Here is a 19,419-nt window from a genome sequence, read left to right on the forward strand (position 1 = left end):
AAGGAATGGTTGTAAATTGAAACCGTTGTAAATTGAAACCCAGTTTATAATGTAAGTCAATGGGAAGTGAGGGAGATAGGTTCCAGGCATCTCTCAAAATTGTCATAAGTAACACCTAATACATTATTTTTAAAGCTTTGAAATGAAGACTTTAAATGCTAAACAGCATTATAAACCTAATAAAATAATCACACAACACAGAATATATCATTAAACTAAGTTAAATGAACAACAACATTTGATAAACAGCATTATAAACCTAATAAAATAATCACACAACACAGACTTCACTTGCATTTTTCTGCAAACAGTTCTTTCTATGCATTCCAATCTGGACTGATTTATAGACAGGAAGATCTTGTTCCTTTGAAATCTGCCCGATAGCTCAGGTCTGGTTAAACTGATTAATTTCAGCTTGCTTGGCTTTGCTGCAGCACAAGCGGACAGCTCCACCTACTGGCTATTTTAATAAATGCACTGCTTCTCAATGCTTTTCAATAGCAGTCACATGACTGGAAAAAAAGGTTGTTATTCTGAAACGGTGTAAATTGAACCGTTGTACAACGAGGGACACCTGTGTGTATATATATATATACTATTATTTTTGTCATTTTAAAATTAAGACTGTGTCATTAAATGTTGCTAATCTCTACCTTCATTTGCATATAATTAATTAGCTTTAGCTGCCAGTAGTACTAAAATATCTATAGTACTTCTAGATTAATAAATATAAAACTGGTGGATATATCTGACCAGTTCAGGTTACTACTGAGTAAATGGTAGAATCAAATTCATAAATGTTCAACAGACCCACCAATTAAGCAGTATTGTAGATTTTTTATTTTAATGTAATTAGATTGTGTTATTTCTTTATCTTCCTGCTGTGAGTTTTTGTCTTCCTGCTGTTCTTTGCTACTGGAAAAGTTTATTGCGCCAATCATGATTATTTTGTGAGCCTTCTGAATGAATAAGATTTGTTGTATAAATTGAATTCTAATATTAAAATTGTTTTGTTCTCTTGGTATCCTTTGTTCAAAAGTAAACCTAGGTAGATGCAGGTGTCTTTAAAGTGACATGAAAGTCAAAATTATGCAATTCTAAGAGATTATTTTTTTCAGTTTACTTCTTTTTTTTAAATTAACTTTGTTCTATTGGTATACTTTGTTGACAAGTAGATAGACTCAGGGACAGCAGTGCACTACTGTGACTGGTGCTTGGTGGCTACACACATATGCCTCTTATCATTGGTTCACTAGATGTGCTTTAGCTGACTTTCTTTTTGCACATCTATGTCCCATCCCTTTAATACTTTATGGCAGCAGTGTCTGCATGAATGCATAAAAATGCTAAAAACATTGTTGTAGACAATGCTGCTATAGAATACTAAAGATGTTTGCTCACTCTCTAGCTGCAACAAACCTACAGAAGGCAAAGATCAAAGACAATTTTTTTAATAGAAGTAAATTGGAAAGTTTCTTTTTTGTGTATGTTAATTTCTGAAGTCTAAATTTTGACTTTACTGTCCTTATAACTTCACTGTCTGGGCATGGTGCAGCCAGTCTGATGCCCACCATATAGAAAGTGTGCAGGTTCCCTCAGACAGAAGATGCTGAAGCACAAGCGCAGGAGCGTAATTAAAAGGGACAGTAAAGTCATAATGAGACATTCATGATTTAGATAGAACATACAATGTTAAACAACTTTCCAATTTACTTCTATTATTTAATTTGCTTCCATCTATTGTTATCCTTTGATGAAAGGCTTATCTAGGCATTCTCAGGAGCAGCAGAGAACCTAGGTTCTAGCTGCTGATTGGTGGCTGCATATATATACCGATTGTCATTGGCTTACCCATGTGTTCAGTTAGAAACCAGTAGTGCATTGCTGCTCCATCAACAAATGATATCAAGAGGCCGAATTATCAAATGTCTGTCGGACCTGATCCGACAGTGCGGATCAGGTCCGACAGACATCGCTGAATGCGGAGAGCAATACGCTCTCCGTATTCAGCATTGCAACATCAGCTTACAAGAGCTGCTGGTGCAACGCCGCCCCCTGCAGACTCGCAGCCAACCGGCTGCCAGCAGGGGGTGTCAATCAACCCGATCGTACTTGATCGGGTTGAATTCCGGCGATGTCTGACCGCCTTATCAGAGCAGGCTGACAGGGTTATGGAGCAGCTGTCTTTTGACCGAAGACTCGCCAGAAACACGGGCCCTCAAGCGCCATTCAGAGCTTGATAAATGGGCCTCCAAGAGAATGAAGGAAATTTAATAATAGAAGTAAACTGGAAAGTTGTTTAAAATTGTATGTTCTACCTAAATCATGAAAGAATAATGTTGTGTTTAATGTCACTTTAATAACTTTCTATGAGGAGGTTGGCCCAATGTCTAATTAGCTCTACCGATCCCTCACAGTTAGGGTTGCCACCTCAGCCATGTTTTCCTGGACACTTATGAGTTACACATGTTGCAGGGTGTGCTGGGAGGAACATGAATTGTTTTATATGCAGCACAATTTATATGCACTATTCATGTTCCTCCCTGCACACACTTATAAGTTACACATACTACAGGGTGTGCAGGGAGGAACATGAATTGTTTTATATGCAACACAATTTATATGCACTATTCATGTTCCTCCCTGCACACCCTGTAGTATGTGTAACTTATAAGTGTCCAGGGAAACATGGCTGACGTGGTAACCCTTGTCACAGTAGAGTTTGAAAACAAAGATCTCAGGAGACTGGCAGGGTATGTAGTCACTCAACCATGGAGCTGCTAAACTGTAGCTTTCTTGCACATTTATTAACTCTCCACACCAGCAATATACTGTAATGTTTAACATATATTGTAGGAAGATTATAGGTTTACTGTCCCATTAAATCCACCTGCCATTGTGGGGATTATAATGCGATATATCACATTGTGGCCCACACATTAATGCCAAGCAAGTCTTTCAGCCACACTTTTCTACTCTTCGAAACGGCTGCTAAAGTGATCCAATCTTTTTCGGTTAAAGAACACTTCTTGTAAAAACTCTCTCCATGGCAGTTATTACAGCAGCGTCAGGGGAGCGATTCCAGAGGCTCGTTTATAGGAGTTTAATAGATTAAAAGTCCAAATTGACTCTCACAAAATCACCCTAATCAAGTTCTAATCTGCATAATTTTCACATAAGCAGCAATGGGGAATTGCAAGTACTCATATTTCTTGTCTCGACAGTCATGGGATTAACCCTTTTATGAACATAATCCATGCAGCCCTGAATTAGTACGTTTATAGTTTTGTGACATATTCTCAGCCCCCAGATTATTTTGCAGAAAATTGAGCAGACTGGATTAGTCAGCTGATTCTGATCTCTCAAGACATTATATGTTGCTTTGTTTGCTAAAAAGACAAAAAAAAAAAAAACTGCATATACAACTTGCTAAATCGTGGGATAACATAACTGGGAAAGTGCTATCATCTCACCCTGTACGCATCGTATCCTGCTACACATCTTGTGCAAAGAAGGAACAGCTGAATATCCCAAAATGCTCAACCCATATAAGATCTAGACTAGGTATTAGAGAGGGATGTTTATTGCATAGGGCCAGGGATTAAGTCCTACAAAAAAAAGTGTGGGAACTCACCAAGATTTCCACCCTCCCTCACAATTAATATTGTTTTTTAATATATATATATATATATATATATATATATATATATATATATATATATATATATATATATATATATATATATATATATATATATATATATGTATCCAAAATGAAATGCACTCACAGGAAAATTTTGTGTCTCAGAAAACCAAAATTTATTTTAACGTTTCGGGGAAGTTTGCATCCCTTTCATCAGAGGTGACTTCTATGGGGGAATACGTTATCGCAGGGCAATATTGTAAGTTCAACTTTTTATGCTTGTCAGGATAGTGCTCGAGTGTTAATTTTTTTCTTACTTTCAACTAATACAAACGCTACCGTACGTGCGTAAAACAATCTTACTTCTAGTTAATGCACGAGCAGGAGCATTAAGTAACGCTCCGCTTGTAATGTGGCCCATGGTGAAATGGAGATTGATTATTGTGGAATTTATCAACCCCAGTCGTGCTTGACTTGTAAACATTGTGATCATATTAATAATAAAAAAAAAATTACTCTTACACCGTTTTCCCGATATTGAACAAGAATTTAGGAAAAATTGGAATGAACCTCATAGTTATATGCATGTAAATGGGCAATGATAACATAATTTAACACTTTATGCAATTTTCTTTTTTGTATGTTTATGTCCCTTTAAACAACAGAATTTTCAAATAAAAAAAGATAATGTTGCATATTATGATATTATTAAATCCTAACACTTGCTACATATTTACTTTATTATTTGCTTGTAAATCAGATGCCATTGTATAAACCGTCACTGCACATTCACACGGGTATTGCTGGTGTTGTGAGTGTCTGAATAAAAAGAGGTGACAATCTAAAATTCCTATTCCAAGGAGCAAATTACATATCAGAATCTAAATGTTATTAAAAAAATGTGGTGCAGTTGATGTATTGTAAATCCCATTGCTGACTTCTCACTCTGAAAAGCGCAATTCATTTTCTACCCACGTTTTGCAGCTAGAAGAATAATACACAGCCTTTCCAAAACCTCGGTAGAAAAATTTGATGTCAGGTATCAGAAAGATCAATCTCAAATGTCTAAACAGATATAGGATTTATGAGACTTTCTTGGCTGCAGAGCTTATTAGCTGTCAACTGAAGGGCTCACATATTGTCCTTGGAGCGAGAAATGTAGTTGAAAGTTCTCTTTACACCTGCCCTGTTATTGGGCATGATAGTCAGCAGAGGGCGATGTCCTTTTAAATACAGCACTGCCAAAACCTAGACTTGTCACTTCTGTTTTACAAATATACATGTCACGCTGTCCAAACCTTCAAGTTTTCAATGCCCTTTTGTTACAGCCTGTAAGGCAGGACTCAGGAATACAATACAGTTCTAATATATAGCTGTCTCAAAGAGCTGGCAATCAGATGCCCACACATGTTTTTCGAGTGGTATTACTTGGGAACAAAGAATGAAAATGCAACAATACAAACAGCCACATTCTTATACTGCCAAAAGGTTAAATTGATTGTTAATAGATGGGTCAGTGATACCCTACAGAGCATGGATTTTTTTTCTATAAACTAGGAGGATCTACTTAAAGAGGCAGTAAACACCTTGACATTTCTATATAACTGCCTGGAATGCCAAAAAATGTAGCGCTATTGTGTGTTAATATCGCTTGAGTGCAATTATTAGTGTCTCTATTTTTGCACTCGAATTACAAGTCTAAAGTAATTTTTTAGCATTCAAGAGATAGCCTAGCATTTGCTAACATCAGCATGTCGGATCGAGCCGGGTGCGTTACCTTTTGTGCAAGGAATAACACGCAATCTGGTATTACACATAAAAAGTTAAATATTTCAACAGAGCATCTGAACACGGGCAAACCTTTTTTAGCAAGTGATTAAAGTGACACTGAACCCAAATTTTTCCTTTCGTGAATCAGATAGAGCATGCAATTTTAGGCAACTTTCTAATTTACTCCTATTAACAATTTTTCTTCGTTATCTTGCTATTTTTATTTGAAAAAGAAGGCATCTAAGCTTTCTTTTTGGTTCAGACTCTTTTTTTTTTTATTGGTGGATGAATTTATCCACCAATCAGCAAGGACAACCCAGGTTGTTCACCAAAAATGGTCCGGCATCTAAACTTACATTCTTGCATTTCAAATAAAGATACCAAGAGAATAAAGAAAATTCGATAATAGGAGTAAATTAGAAAGTTGCTTAAAATTTCATGCTCTATCTGAATCACGAAAGAAAAAAATTGGGTTCAGTGTCCCTTTAACTTGCTCATATATCCTTAAAGGCATAGGAAAGTCAAAATTAAACTTGCAAGAATTAGATAGAACATGCAATTTTAAAGTGAAGGTCAATTTTGATGAATTAGTGTCCAGTTTTTAATAATCCTATTAAAAACAAGGGCACTTTAATTCATAAAAATGGACATTTCACTCGTTTTCTTAAAAAACGTACCTTTTCATTCTGGCAGCCGCTCCAGCACTACCTCCGCCCGTCGCAAGCCGTCTTCGCAGGTCCAAAATGATGAATCCGGCTTCCTCCAATAACAGCATTGCATCAGGCCAAGATTCCCCCGGGGGGGAGCCGTGATTGGAGGAAGCCGGATTCGTCATTTCTGACGTCTGCAGAGGCTTCCGATGGCCGTGGGAATCGCTGGAGCGACTGCCAAAATAAAAAGGTAAGTTTTTAAAGAAAAAGAGTGAATTGTCAGTTTTGATGAATTAAAGTGCCCTTGTTTTTAATAGGATTATTAAAAACCGGGCACTAATTCATCAAAATTGACCTTCACTTTAAAACACTTTTAACATCACTTCTGTTTTCAAATGTGCTTTGTTCTCTTGTTGTCCACTGTAATTAATATGCACATATCCTACACTAGTGGGAGCTAGCTGGTGATTGGTGCCTGCACACATTTGTCTCTTGTGATTGGCTAACTAGTTGTGTTCAGCTAACTGCCAGTAGTGCAATGCTGTTCCTTCAGCAAAGGATAACAAGAGAATGAAGCATTTTTCATAATAAAAGTAAATTGGAAAGTTGTTTAAAATGGTTTGTTCTATCTGAATCATGACTTAATTTTTGGGGTTTCCTGTCCCTTTAAAACAGCATATTTTATTAATGCAATGCTAAATGGGGAAATAATACAATTTTCCCTGGTAAAATAGCGTAAAAAGGCCATTACATTTTTTTCTCTTTATAATTAAACATGTTGAGTTTGATGCCCCTTTAAAAAAGCAATTAAAATACATGTCAGCTATTTAATAAGTGGCTATTTTTTTTATTTTTTTTAAAGATTACCTCAACTGATTCCTCAGTGAATTAGGTTATGTTAAGCAGTCTAGCGTCTTCTCTGGCTAGACAGTAGACAGAGCTGTATTTTTCAGGTTCCTTTCAATTATTCCGTGTACCTTCATTAGACATTTTTTGTGCACATAATTTTTTTCCCAGCTACCTCAGGTGATGAGTGTTTCAGTAACCCTAAATGACTTTCCTCTGACAGCAAATAAATAAAAAAAAATTTTCCCCAAATAAGAATTATTTCTCTCCTGCCCCTTCGGTGAGACATTTTTTTTTTTCTATAACTTTGAATTCTCTTTCTCTTGCAGCCTCAGTTAGATGGGTTGCGTTTTCCTTCAGTACTCGTTGTTTGATGGATAGGTTATCAGAAAGTCCTGCATTATACATGCCCCATAACTCACTAGAGGTGCCCGATTGATATCATGGCCCTTGCACGCAGGACCGCACAGATATTTTTCACTAGTGCTCTTACAGAGTGATAGAACAATGATTCATTCAGCTCTGTCGTGGTAAAATGTATTTGGGAGTTTAGTGATTTTAAAGTATTGGTTTATTTATATGATATTTTGCGCAAACAAGGCATCTAAACTACTTTGTCACAGTAAAATATATTTGAGAGTATAATGATTATAAAGCACTTATGTGATATTTGATACAAATATGTCATGGTAAAATATATTTAATATATAAGAGTATATTAATTATAAAGTACTGGTTTATTTATGTGGTATTTTATACAACTACTAGTGTTAAGGCCTGTGTACATGGCCAACACGCAGTCTCTAAAGGCTAAGTATGTTTGTCTCGTCTTGCGCAGTTTCTACTTACACTGATCCTTAAAGGGACAGTATACTATAAAATTGTTTTTCCTTTAATGTGTTTCCAATTACTTTTTTTTACCAGCTGCAGAGTATAAAATGTACGCTTATTTGTGTATATGAATTAGCTGATTTTGTGTTTTGAAGCCACAACCTAATAAAAATGTGTTGATCATGTAGGTATAATCAGATCTCATTACTTTATCACATTGTGTACATATACCTGCTTCTTTATCTTATATCTGTCCAAAAACCAATCACCAATACTTGGAGAGAACAATGGAAAATTAACATTTTATTACCTTATCTCTTCTATACCCCACTGGGAGTGTAATTTCTTCTACTGGCTGTGTTAACACAGCTTGGCCTAGAGGCCAAAAACTTTCAGGGGATACCACAGGCTAAATAAACTATTTCAAATGCCAAAATAAGGGCAATGGAAATACTTGTAAACAATTTAATACACTCCAGCAGGTAAAGTGGATCATTGGGTACAAATTAAAGGGGATCATTTTTTTGAGTAAACTGTCTCTTTAAAGGCTAGGTATGTTTGTCTCGTCTCGCGCAGTCTCTGCTCACACTGATCCTTAAGGCTAGAGCCCCTATTTAACAAAGGTCTTGCGGCCCTGATCCGACAGTGCGGATCAGGTCCGCAAGACCTCGCTAAATGCGGAGAGCAATACGCTCTCCGTATTCAGCATTGCACCAGCAGCTCACAAGAGCTGCTGGTGCAACGCCGCCCCCTGCAGACTCGCGGCCAATGGGCCGCCAGCAGGGAGGTGTCAATCAACCCGATCGTACTCGATCGGGTTGATTTCCGGCGATGTCTGTCCGCCTGCTCAGAGCAGGCGGACACGTTATGGAGCAGCGGTCTTTGTGACCGCTGCTTCATAACTGCTGTTTCTGGCGAGTCTGAAGATTCGCCAGAAACACGGGCCGTCAAGCTCCTTTCGGAGCTTGATAGATAGGCCCCTAGGTATGTTTTTCTCATCTCGCGCAGTCTCTACTCACACTGATCCTTAAGGCTAGGTATGTTTGTCTCGTCTCAAGCAGTCTCTACTCAAACTGATCCTTAAGGCTAGGTATGTTTGTCTCGTCTCGCACAGTCTCTACTCACACTGATCCTTAAGGCTAGGTATGTTTGTCTCGTCTCAAGCAGTCTCTACTCAAACTGATCCTTAAGGCTAGGTATGTTTGTCTCGTCTCGCACAGTCTCTACTCACACTGATCCTTAAGGCTAGGTATGTTTGTCTTGTCTCAAGCAGTCTCTACTCACACTGATCCTTAAGGCTAGGTATGTTTGTCTCGTCTCGCACAGTCTCTACTGCGCACAGGGTCAGGTTTGTTTGTCTCGTCTCGCACAGTCTCTACTGCGCACAGGGTCAGGTATGTTTGTCTCGCGCAGTCTCTACCCTGGTTTGGAAGCAGATATGTGTATTTATTATATTAATTGAGGGACCTGCACAGAGATGAAACAGCTAAGGTAATTATATTTCATAGTTATCCATAAGTAAAAAAAATACATATGTTTCTGTATTTATGTGATGGCAGTAACTTGTGGGAATGTGTATGTCCAAAATACACACTGCACCTTCTATATCAGTAGGAACAACCCAAAAATAAAGATATTAAAGGGGCATGAAATCCAACATTTTCTTTTATGAATCAGAGTGTACAATTTAAAAAAAAAACTTGTATCAAATGTACTTTGTTCTCCCGTTATTCTTTGTTGAAAAGAAGTAGGTGTGTGGAGCACTTTATGTCAGTATTGCAAAACTACTTTTAACAATGTTATATATTTTACAAACACTGTTGCTGTCTAGTGCTCAAAAGCATTCTTGCAAAACTGCTGCCTTATAGTGCTAAGATATGTGCCTGCTACATACCAGGTATCCTCTTCTACAAGTATGATGAGAACAAAGTCAATTTAATAGTTGAAGTGAATTGGAAGGAAAGAAAAATATTGTGATTTATGTCCCTTTAATGCAGGCAAATATAATATGCATTTTGTCTAAATCAGGTATCAAAATCAGGTGAGTTCAGTTTTCGTTGACCAAGCAATATTTAAATGAAGACTCTACTTCTTACAAAGAGGGCTCTTTTGGACTTACCGTATTTTTTATTTTTTTTAGTTAAAGAGGTGATATAATTTCTTGCCCACTCTATATTTCTTCATTTGGTGTCTGTTGTATTAAAGAGATGGTAAACTATTACAACCTTGAATGATCGTTATTATAACAAATAAATAAATAATGTGACTTTAATTCATGAAATTTTGAAAAACGCTATATTATTGAAAATATTTATTGTTCAAAATCCTATTTTATTACTTATATCCTCCTCCCGTACCACGGCCGCCATTAAAATTCTCCGGTCACGTTTTTTTAACAACCACTGACAGCTCAGGTTAGTCGGCGACACACCTCTTTGCTAACACGCCCTCAACAGATATGCGCATGCCCTAACTATTGTATCAGTGTCTGCGAGTGCTCTACATTGGAATTGTGCGCATGCTCACCATTTACTTACTACGATTGTAAACATTTTAATGAGGCTAACATCGGGTAGGGGTGGTTATACTCTATCGCAGGGATGAAGATTTTACACGGAAATAATGGTAGGGGAGGAGCAAGGAACGGTAACGCTGTGAAATTAAAATATGAAGTTATTACATTTAGGATTAACATTTTTAAATAAATATATATGCGAAATAAGTTATAATTACTCGCTTATTAATATTATAATATTCAAATACTAAAAGTTTACCATCACTTTAAGGGGATATAAATGTGCAAAAAGAAAATGCTTTAGAATGCTGCAGCTTTTTATTATTGCACTATTGCATGTATATAACTGTGTGTTTACCTCTGTAACAGGATTAAACTCATAGTTAAAGTCAGCCCCACAACAGCAATGCACTACTGGGAGTTAGCTGAACACATCTGACTCAATGACATGAGACAAATGTGTGTAGCCAACAATCACCAGCTAGCTCCCAGAAGTGTAGGATATTTACATTTTTTTTTCAACAAAGAATTCCAAAAGAAAAAAGTAAATTTGAAAATAGAAGTGAAAAGAAAAGTGTCTTAAAATGAATCATCTAAAAAGCATGCACAAGAGAATGGGCACTTCAATAGTGCATCAACCGGACAGCAATCAGATATAGTAAACCCACTCACAAGTGTAAAGCCTCATGGTCTGGATAAATTAGCAGCCTCAGAGCAAGATGTCCTCTTGGAAATACTGGTCCAGTCATCCCAACTCTCCCTGAAGTTCAGGGAGTCTCCCTCATTGCAATAGCGGCTCCCTGACACCCGCAAATGAAATGCAATCTCCCTGAAACTACAAGTACCATGATCCTAAATCCAGAAACAGTGTTTCTTTAAGGAATGCCTTTAGTTGCGGTAACGTGCTGGGATGCTATGGAACCCTCAAAGCATGCATCAGTAACCAAAAAGCCTCCACTGATTTTAATAAAATAAAACACAAATACTACCTTATTTACTGCACGTAATTAAACTTCGTATTCTAAAATATTTGAGCATTCAACAAGCGTACGATCACTGGAAAATAGGTTTGTTGTATGTGGTTGTGCAATAAAGCTACTTTTTTTAATGTGAATTTAGTGGGAAGCTACTTTAATGATAAGTCTCTATCTTATTTGGGGATTCCAGGTGTCCAGGGGGGGGGGGGGGGGAGCTGCACGCAGCACAGTAGCCGGTGCAGCCACCTCCCTGAAATGAGTTTTTGCAGGTTGGAATGTCTGCTGGTCTCTTATCTGTAATAAAATCAAACACAAAGAAACACACTCCAATGTGCATTAACTTCTTTACAGACAATTAATATGGAAAGGAAATAAACTCACAATATAAGTCCACTTAAACAGTGCTAATCGTGCAGTCTGTGAATGCTGGCAGCCTCCCTGCTCACTGTTTTCTCTGTTGATCAAGTTTTCTTCCCCAGGTAATGGACTTCCAAAATGCAGGATGGAAAGAAAATGTATTCAAAGTGAGTTGGTATTAAAATACTCCTTCTAAGGAGTCTTTTATTAAAAGAATACAAAAAAAAGATAAAATACAGCAAAGCGCTTCTCAACATAAAAGTTGTCTCATCAGGCTGATCTATCTTTTACAAACAACCAACTCACTATTTAAACAAAAAGAAAAAAACACCCTGAAATTAGTACAATAATGATTACAGATGTAGCACAACCAATCCCAATAACTTAATTTCACCTAAAATGACGACTCCCATTGAACTACAAACCCTCATAGCCAATCTGATGTTTCAATCTCACTTTCATTTTCCGCCAAAAATAAGCAACCAATTAAAGAACTAACTGCTCGCCACTCTATTACAGTAAAGATGGCAGCCTCCATTAGAATATAGAACCTCATAGTCAATAGGATGTTCTATATATAACTAAAGATGGCAACCTCCATTGGACTATAGAACGTCATAGTCAATATGATGTTCAATATATAACTAAAGATGGCAACCTCCATTGTACTATAGAACTTCGTAGTCAATATGATGTTCAATATATAACTAAAGATGGCAGCCTCCATTAGAATATAGAGCCTCATAGTCAATAGGATGTTCTATATATAACTAAAGATGGCAGCATCCATTTGACTATAGAACCGCATAATCAATAGGATGTTCTATATAACTAAAGATGGCAACCTCCATTTGACTATAGAACCTCATAGTCAATGGGGGGTTCTATATAACTAACAATGGCAGCCTCCATTGGACAATAGAACCTCATAGTCAATGGGATGTTCTGTTTAACTAAAGATGGCAGCCTCCATTGGACTATAGAACCTCATAGTCAATGGGATGTTCTATTTAACTATAGATGGCCACTTCCTTTGTACTACAAAGCCTTAATCATGCAAGTTTAATTTTAACTTAACTGTCAATGGGGGGTTCTATATAACTAACAATGGCAGCCTCCATTGGACTATAGAACCTCATAGTCAATCTGATGTTCTATTTACCTAAAGATGGCAGCCTCCATTGGACTATAGAACCTCATAGTCAATGGGATGTTCTATTTACCTAAAGATGGCAGCCTCCATTGGACTATAGTACCTCATAGTCAATGGGATGTTCTATTTAACTAAAGATGACAGCCTTCATTGGACTATAGAACCTCATAGTCAATGGGATGTTCTATTTACCTAAAGATGGCAGCCTCTATTGGACTATAGAACCTCATAGTCAATGGGATGTTCTATTTAACTATAGATGGCCACTTCCTTTGTACTACAAAGCCTTAATCATGCAAGTTTAATTTTAACTTAACTGTCTCTTTAAGTATTTACCATTTTTAAACAGCATTTCAGTATTTGAAAAAGGAGTGTTGTATCATATTAACTGAGGTGTCTTATGAGAGTTTGTGTATTATAAAGGGACACAGTTTCAACTTCACCTCCCTGTATCACAAATCAGTTTTTTTGTAGAACTGAAATAATAAAGAAAATTTCAATATTTACATTGAGCAAATAATATCTAAATAACCGTTTGAGTCATCATTGGAAATATAACATTCTTTTCTTTACAGTGGGGATTATGTGGACATATCTATTTTTTGTCTGAGAGAGCTGATAGTTTTAGAGGGCCCCCATGTCAGTTACTCTATACCAGGTTTTGAAGAAGATTCTTTTTTTAAACTGATAGTGTGAAACAAGTCTCTCCTTTGGGCAGACATAACCAGCCCAGAAATAATATTTACCAACAGAATATATTGCTGCAAGTGCCTTTGTTTTAGCAGCAATCCTTTTTTTTTAAGGAATAATAGTGTTTTATGCATTTAATCACAATCTTGCTGGAGTGATTTGAATTCTGATGTTTTTCTTATAACTATAGGTTAATGTCCCCTTAATATTAATAACATAATTGCGCCTAAATACTGAATTTACACAAGTTATATGCAGTTTAATCATGAATTTTTTTTTTTTTTTTTTTTAGGGTTTACACCACCTGGAATGGACCGAACGTCACCTGACAACAGCCCGGTACACGGGCTTGCACGGCAGGCATCCATTACCACTGGAGCCAACATTCCCATAATAACAGAGCTTGGTAAGGTGGCTACATACAATAAGCTGATAGGATAGAGTATTGTAAATTTATTTTTAACAGTTTCAGCAAGAATAATTATAGTAATAGTATAGTAAATATAGTAATGCCATTTTGATACTCCAAAAATGTACCCAAGAGTCTGTTAACAAAATCAGTAACAACGATCTTGCAACTTAGCACTGTTTACTAAACATGACCCAACCAATCTTTGCTATTTTAAACCCTATAGTCATTTAAGGGCTTAACGTCTGTGTACAACTTCAGAAAAAGGAAATGGCAGGTGATGAAAACTTTAAAAGGACATGGAAATCAAAGTATAACTTTCATGATTCAGAGCATCATTTTCAATACTTTCCAGATTAATTCTGTTATCAAATTTAATTCTGTTTTAGTTTAAATTTTGCCCCTTTCTGTGAGAACATACTGAGATAGACTCAGAAGCATGCATACTGTATGTCTAGAGCTCTATATGACAGCAGTAATTTTAACAATGTTATGCAGGCAGCCTGTAGAGGGAGTTTTAGAGAACAGTAGATTCAGCTGTCCTATGGTAAAACTATTTAGTAAACTGAACTAGTGCTGTATAACTAGAAGCACTGTTTAATACAGAAACATGAACACAAACTGAGTGAGCATATATCTTTGTATAGGAGACATCCAAGCAGTATGTGCAGTAGCCGTTAGTGAAGGCAGAACGGGGATATTCCCTGCTACCATTCCGTTGAAGCTCATGATTAAAATACAGGAGCCAGTAATGATATTTAGGACCCAGGCATACTATAAGGAGCCAGACAGTGGCATTTGTATATAGATACATAGAGAATAACCCCAAAAAGTTAGGAATCACAGATACAATTATAGGAGCCAGTGGATCCCAGGTTCCTGGGTTTGTCAAGCCCTGCTCTAAGCTGCTTTATAAAAATGGTATACATACTACACACATGCACACTTCTGAGCCTATCACAGTATGCTGTAATGGAAAATAGCACATTTTCAACAAAGTTTTTTTTTTAATTGTATGTTCTATATAAATCATAAAAGTTTTTTAACTTCCATGGGGCTGATTTAACAAAGTGCGAGTGGACATGATCCGCTGTAGCATACGCTGTCAGCATTTATCATTGCACAAGCAGTTCTGGTGAACTGCTTGTGCAATGTCACCCCCTGCAGATTCACAGCCAATCGGCTGTTAGCAGGGGGTGTCAATCAACCCAATCGTATGCGATCAAGTGGATTGATGTCCACCACTTTGAGAGGAGGCGTACGAGTTAAGGAGCAGCCTGAAGGCTCGCACGGAAACATTTACATTCAGGGTCATTCGGCCCTTGTTAAATCGGCCCCCATGTCTCTTCAGTCCTTGTAAGACAGTTTTCCCAAGCTCCCAAGTTCATGTTTTTCTTCAAATGACACACTTTGATTTTCCTGCTTCTATGTTAAAGGGACACTGAACCCAATTTTTTTTCTTTCGTGATTCAGATAGAGCATGCAAATTTAAGCAACTTTATAATTTATTCCTATTAATTTTTCTTCGTTCTCTTGCTTTCTTTATTTGAAAAAGACGGCATCTAAGATATTTTTTTTCTTCAGGACCATGGAAAGCACTTGTTTATTGGTGGGTGAATTTATCCTCCAATCAGCAAGAACAACACAGTGTGTTCACCAAAAATGGGCCGGCATCTAACAACTTACATTCTTGCATTTCAAATAAAGATACCAAGAGAATGAAGAAAATGTGATAATAGGAGTAAATTAGAAACTTGCTTAAAATTGCGTGCTCTATCTGAATCATGAAAGAAAAAATTTGGGTTCAGTGTCCCTTTAAAAAACAATTTATTTATTTTAAATATGCTTAAAGGGCAGTCTATTTCTGCAATAAACTGCCAGATCAATTTAGTCCAGGTTAGGATTAAAGTACTGGGATCAAAGTATAGCCATTGGGGTCTATTCACTAATGTCTGACTAGCCAGCTAACTTTTCTTTTTGTTTATAGTTGTCTAAGGTCAGCCAAACGTGGTTGAATCAAGTCAGTTAAAAGTCAACTTATTAAAAAAGGTGACTTTTTAAACAATTTAAATCAACTTTGACAGGCTTGGAAATTAGCCAAATTTAACCAACTTTTAAAGGGACGTCACAATAAACCCATGTGGTTGGCTGCAATTGTTCCTTGGTTTTAAATTTTTTAACAAAAACCAAGTCAGTCAGAGACTTTTTTTAACAGATTTTGGGGTCGATCACAATTTTTTAGAAAGACGTATTAAAAGATGTATCTGTACAAATCCCCATAGACATTAATGGTGTTTTTGTAAAAGGCTCGACCCCAATTGTACTCAATTTTTGTAACTAAATAGTGGCAGAGAGATTCTGTTTAAAATTAATATTTTTAAAATTAGAGTATAAATGTATTTAAAGGGACATTTAATCATAATTTTGTTTTCATGAATCTGATAGAGCAAACAATTTTAAACAACTTTCCAATTTACTTCTATTATCTAATTTACATCGTCCCCTTGGCATCCTTTGTTTAAAGGTATACCTAGGTAGGCTCAGGAGCTGGTAGCTAGCTGCTGACTGGTGGTTGCACCTATATATCTCTTTTCATTGGCTTACAGATGTGTTTAGCTAGCTCCCAGTAGTGCATTGCTGCTCCTTCACTAAATAATACCGAGAGAATGAAGCAAAATTGACAATAGAAGTAAAGTAAAACATTGTTTAAAATTGCATGCTCTATCTGAATCATTAAAACAATTGGGTTACATGTCCCTTTAAAGGGACACTAAACCCAAATTTTTTCTTTTGTGATTCAGATAGAGCATGAAATTTTAAGCAACTTTCAAATTTACTCCTATTATCACATTTTCTTCATTCTCTTGGTATCTTTATTTGAAATGCAAAAATGTAAGTTTAGACACCGGCCCATTTTTGATGAACAACCTGTGTTGTTCTTGCTGATTGGTGGATAAATTTACCCACCAATAAACAAGTGCTTTCCATGGTCCTAAACCAAAAAAATAGCTTAGATGCCTTCTTTTTCAAATAAAGAAAGCAAGAGAACAAAGAAAAATTGATAATAGGAGTAAATTAGAAAGTTGCTTAAATTTGCATTCTCTATCTGAATCATGAAAGAAAAAATTTGGGTTCAGTGTCCCTCTAATTTACATTTATATGATTAAAAATGAGGGGGTTATTTGCCTTTTTTACATGTAAATTGCCATAAATCATTATTAGCTGCATATGATAAAACTGCATATTTGAGACTTGCTATTGAACGGTAATTAAACAGGTTGCCACTTGAGGACTGGGGGCTCCATTTATGAAGGTGCAGTTTAGCGCCATTGCAGTGCAGGGTCACTCATACAGGCTGCAGCCGCAAGTTAAAGGGATAGGCTAGTCAAAATTAACCTTTTATGATTCAGATAGAGCAGGCAATTGTAAGGAACTTTCTAATTTACACCTATTATAACATTTTCTTTGTTCTCTTGGTATCTTTATTTGAATGTAAGCTTAAGAGCCGGCCCATTTTTTGTTCAGCACCTGGGTAGCGCTTGCTGATTGGTGGCTACATTTAGACACCAACCAGCAAGCGCTACCCAGGTGCTGAACCAAAAATGGGCCGGCTCCTCTGCTTACATTCTTTCTTTTTCAAATAAAGATTCCAAGAGAATGAAGAAAAATTGATAATAGGAGTCAATTAGAAAGTTGCTTAAAATTACTGCTCTGTCTGAATCATGAAAGTTTAATTTTGACTTTACTATTCCTTTAAGAAACAGTGGTCTTTAGACTTCTGCAACCTCAGCGGTTGCAAATGCCAATCATTGTGAAGCCACTTGTCTTTGATGATTGACAAGTCCTACTCTCGTGCAATGGTTTATTCCTGCAGCAGATGCATTATCTGAGGCATCAAATTAATCCTGACACTTTTTTCTTTTTTTTAAAGCTAAATTGGGCTATGCAAGTCAATAATATAACTTTTACTACTGTCCTGCATTTTGAGAAAAGCAAAACTGGAGATTTCTTTTGGCTATTTCAGACGACTCAGCATAACTCAGTTCAGTTGACACTTAGGGGCCAATTTATCAAAGTGCGAGGGGACATGATACACAGGGGGTGTCAATCAACCCGATCGTATTCGATCGTGTTTAGACCGCTGCTTCATAACTTCTGTTTCCGGCGAGCCTAAAGGCTCGCACGGAAACAGGGGCATCAAGCTCCATTCGGAGCTTGATGCCCCCGCCGGAAACAGTAGTTATGAAGCAGCGGTCTAAAGACCGCTGCTCCATAACTTGTCCTCCTGCTCTGAGGCTTCGGACATCAATCCGCCCGATCTTATACGATCGGGCTGATTGACACCCCCTGCTAGCGGCCGCGGATCTGCAGGGAACAGCATTACACAAGCAGTTCACAAGAACTGCTTGTGCAGTGATAAATGCCGGCAGCGTATGCTGTCTGCAATTATCGATGTGCAGCGGACATGATACGCTACATCGTATCATGTCCGTCAGCACTTTAATAAATCGGGCCCCATACTCACAACACAGTGAATAAACCCCTTTGTCTTAAAAAAAATACATATCTATATATTTGTGTGTGAATATCTTTGAAACCGGACCGGTTTGCCCTTTTAACATATCCGCTGGCTATATGTTAGTATCTATATAAAGATACCATGCATTGTGTTTATGTTGCGTTGTAGATTTGACGTATCACAATATTGTACAAGGACAAACATCGGACTATAAATATTACAGAGGGTGGACACATATTCCTCTCTACTTTTGTAATTCATAACTAACAAAATATGCAATACTTCACATTGCATTATGCACCATTGAATTCCTTTTGTGACACAGCTTCTGGTTACAATCTCCGTCCTTTGTCCTCTTTCATGTCTCTATGTTCATACCTCTTCTCTATTCCTAAGTTAACCTTACCTTATTCCTCAACCTTCTTGTTTTCTCTTTTCTTTCTGATCTTCCCCATCCTTTCTTCCTTTAACACAACCATCATCCAGCTAAACCTGGCAAACTGCTGCCTTTGATTTCATTCAGTCAGGAAAAAAACATTGGGACCCACATACCAATAATTACAGAGCTCGGTAAGAGGAACATCTCTTCTGTTCGCACATTTTTGTCTGCTGTGGTTTGATGGCAGCCTCACAGGAAGGGCAACCAGGGAACAAGAGTCAATAAACCAATAGAACTCTTTATAATGAACCCATACTTTACATAAGCTTTTACATTGGTCCATTTTTTTGTTAAAAAAAAATATTTTGAAGCTTACCATCATCTGAACTCATCTTACCTGTGTCCAGAGCCCTGTTACCTATAGACCTAGGGTTGATAGTCTATGGAAGTGTTTCTTAACTGCAGTCCTCAACTTCCCCCAACTGGCCAGGTTTCATTATAGCGGAACTAAAGCACAGGTGAAATAATCAGCTGATTAGTAATCACGGTTACTAACTTGCTCTCACCCATCAGCTAATTATTTCACCTGTGCACTGGTTCAGCTATAATGAAAACCTGGCCTGTTGGGGTTACTTGAGGACTGCGTTTGTGAAACACTGGTCTATGGCATGAGTGTGCTC

General features: G+C 37.1%; 1 protein-coding gene across 9 annotated transcripts in view; it reads left to right on the forward strand.

The window, feature by feature from the left end:
- KCNMA1 (potassium calcium-activated channel subfamily M alpha 1) overlaps window positions 1-19,419 on the forward strand; it is a 940,359-nt gene that overhangs the window by 858,872 nt on the left and 62,068 nt on the right. For all 9 annotated transcript variants that reach the window (XM_053692132.1, XM_053692131.1, XM_053692126.1 and 6 more), the window contains one exon: window positions 13,725-13,838. In XM_053692132.1, coding sequence (XP_053548107.1) covers window positions 13,725-13,838 — 114 coding nt within the window. The remainder of the gene's footprint in view (window positions 1-13,724; window positions 13,839-19,419) is intronic.

This window comes from Bombina bombina, chromosome 9, assembly GCF_027579735.1.
Source record: "Bombina bombina isolate aBomBom1 chromosome 9, aBomBom1.pri, whole genome shotgun sequence".
NCBI lineage: Eukaryota > Metazoa > Chordata > Amphibia > Anura > Bombinatoridae > Bombina > Bombina bombina.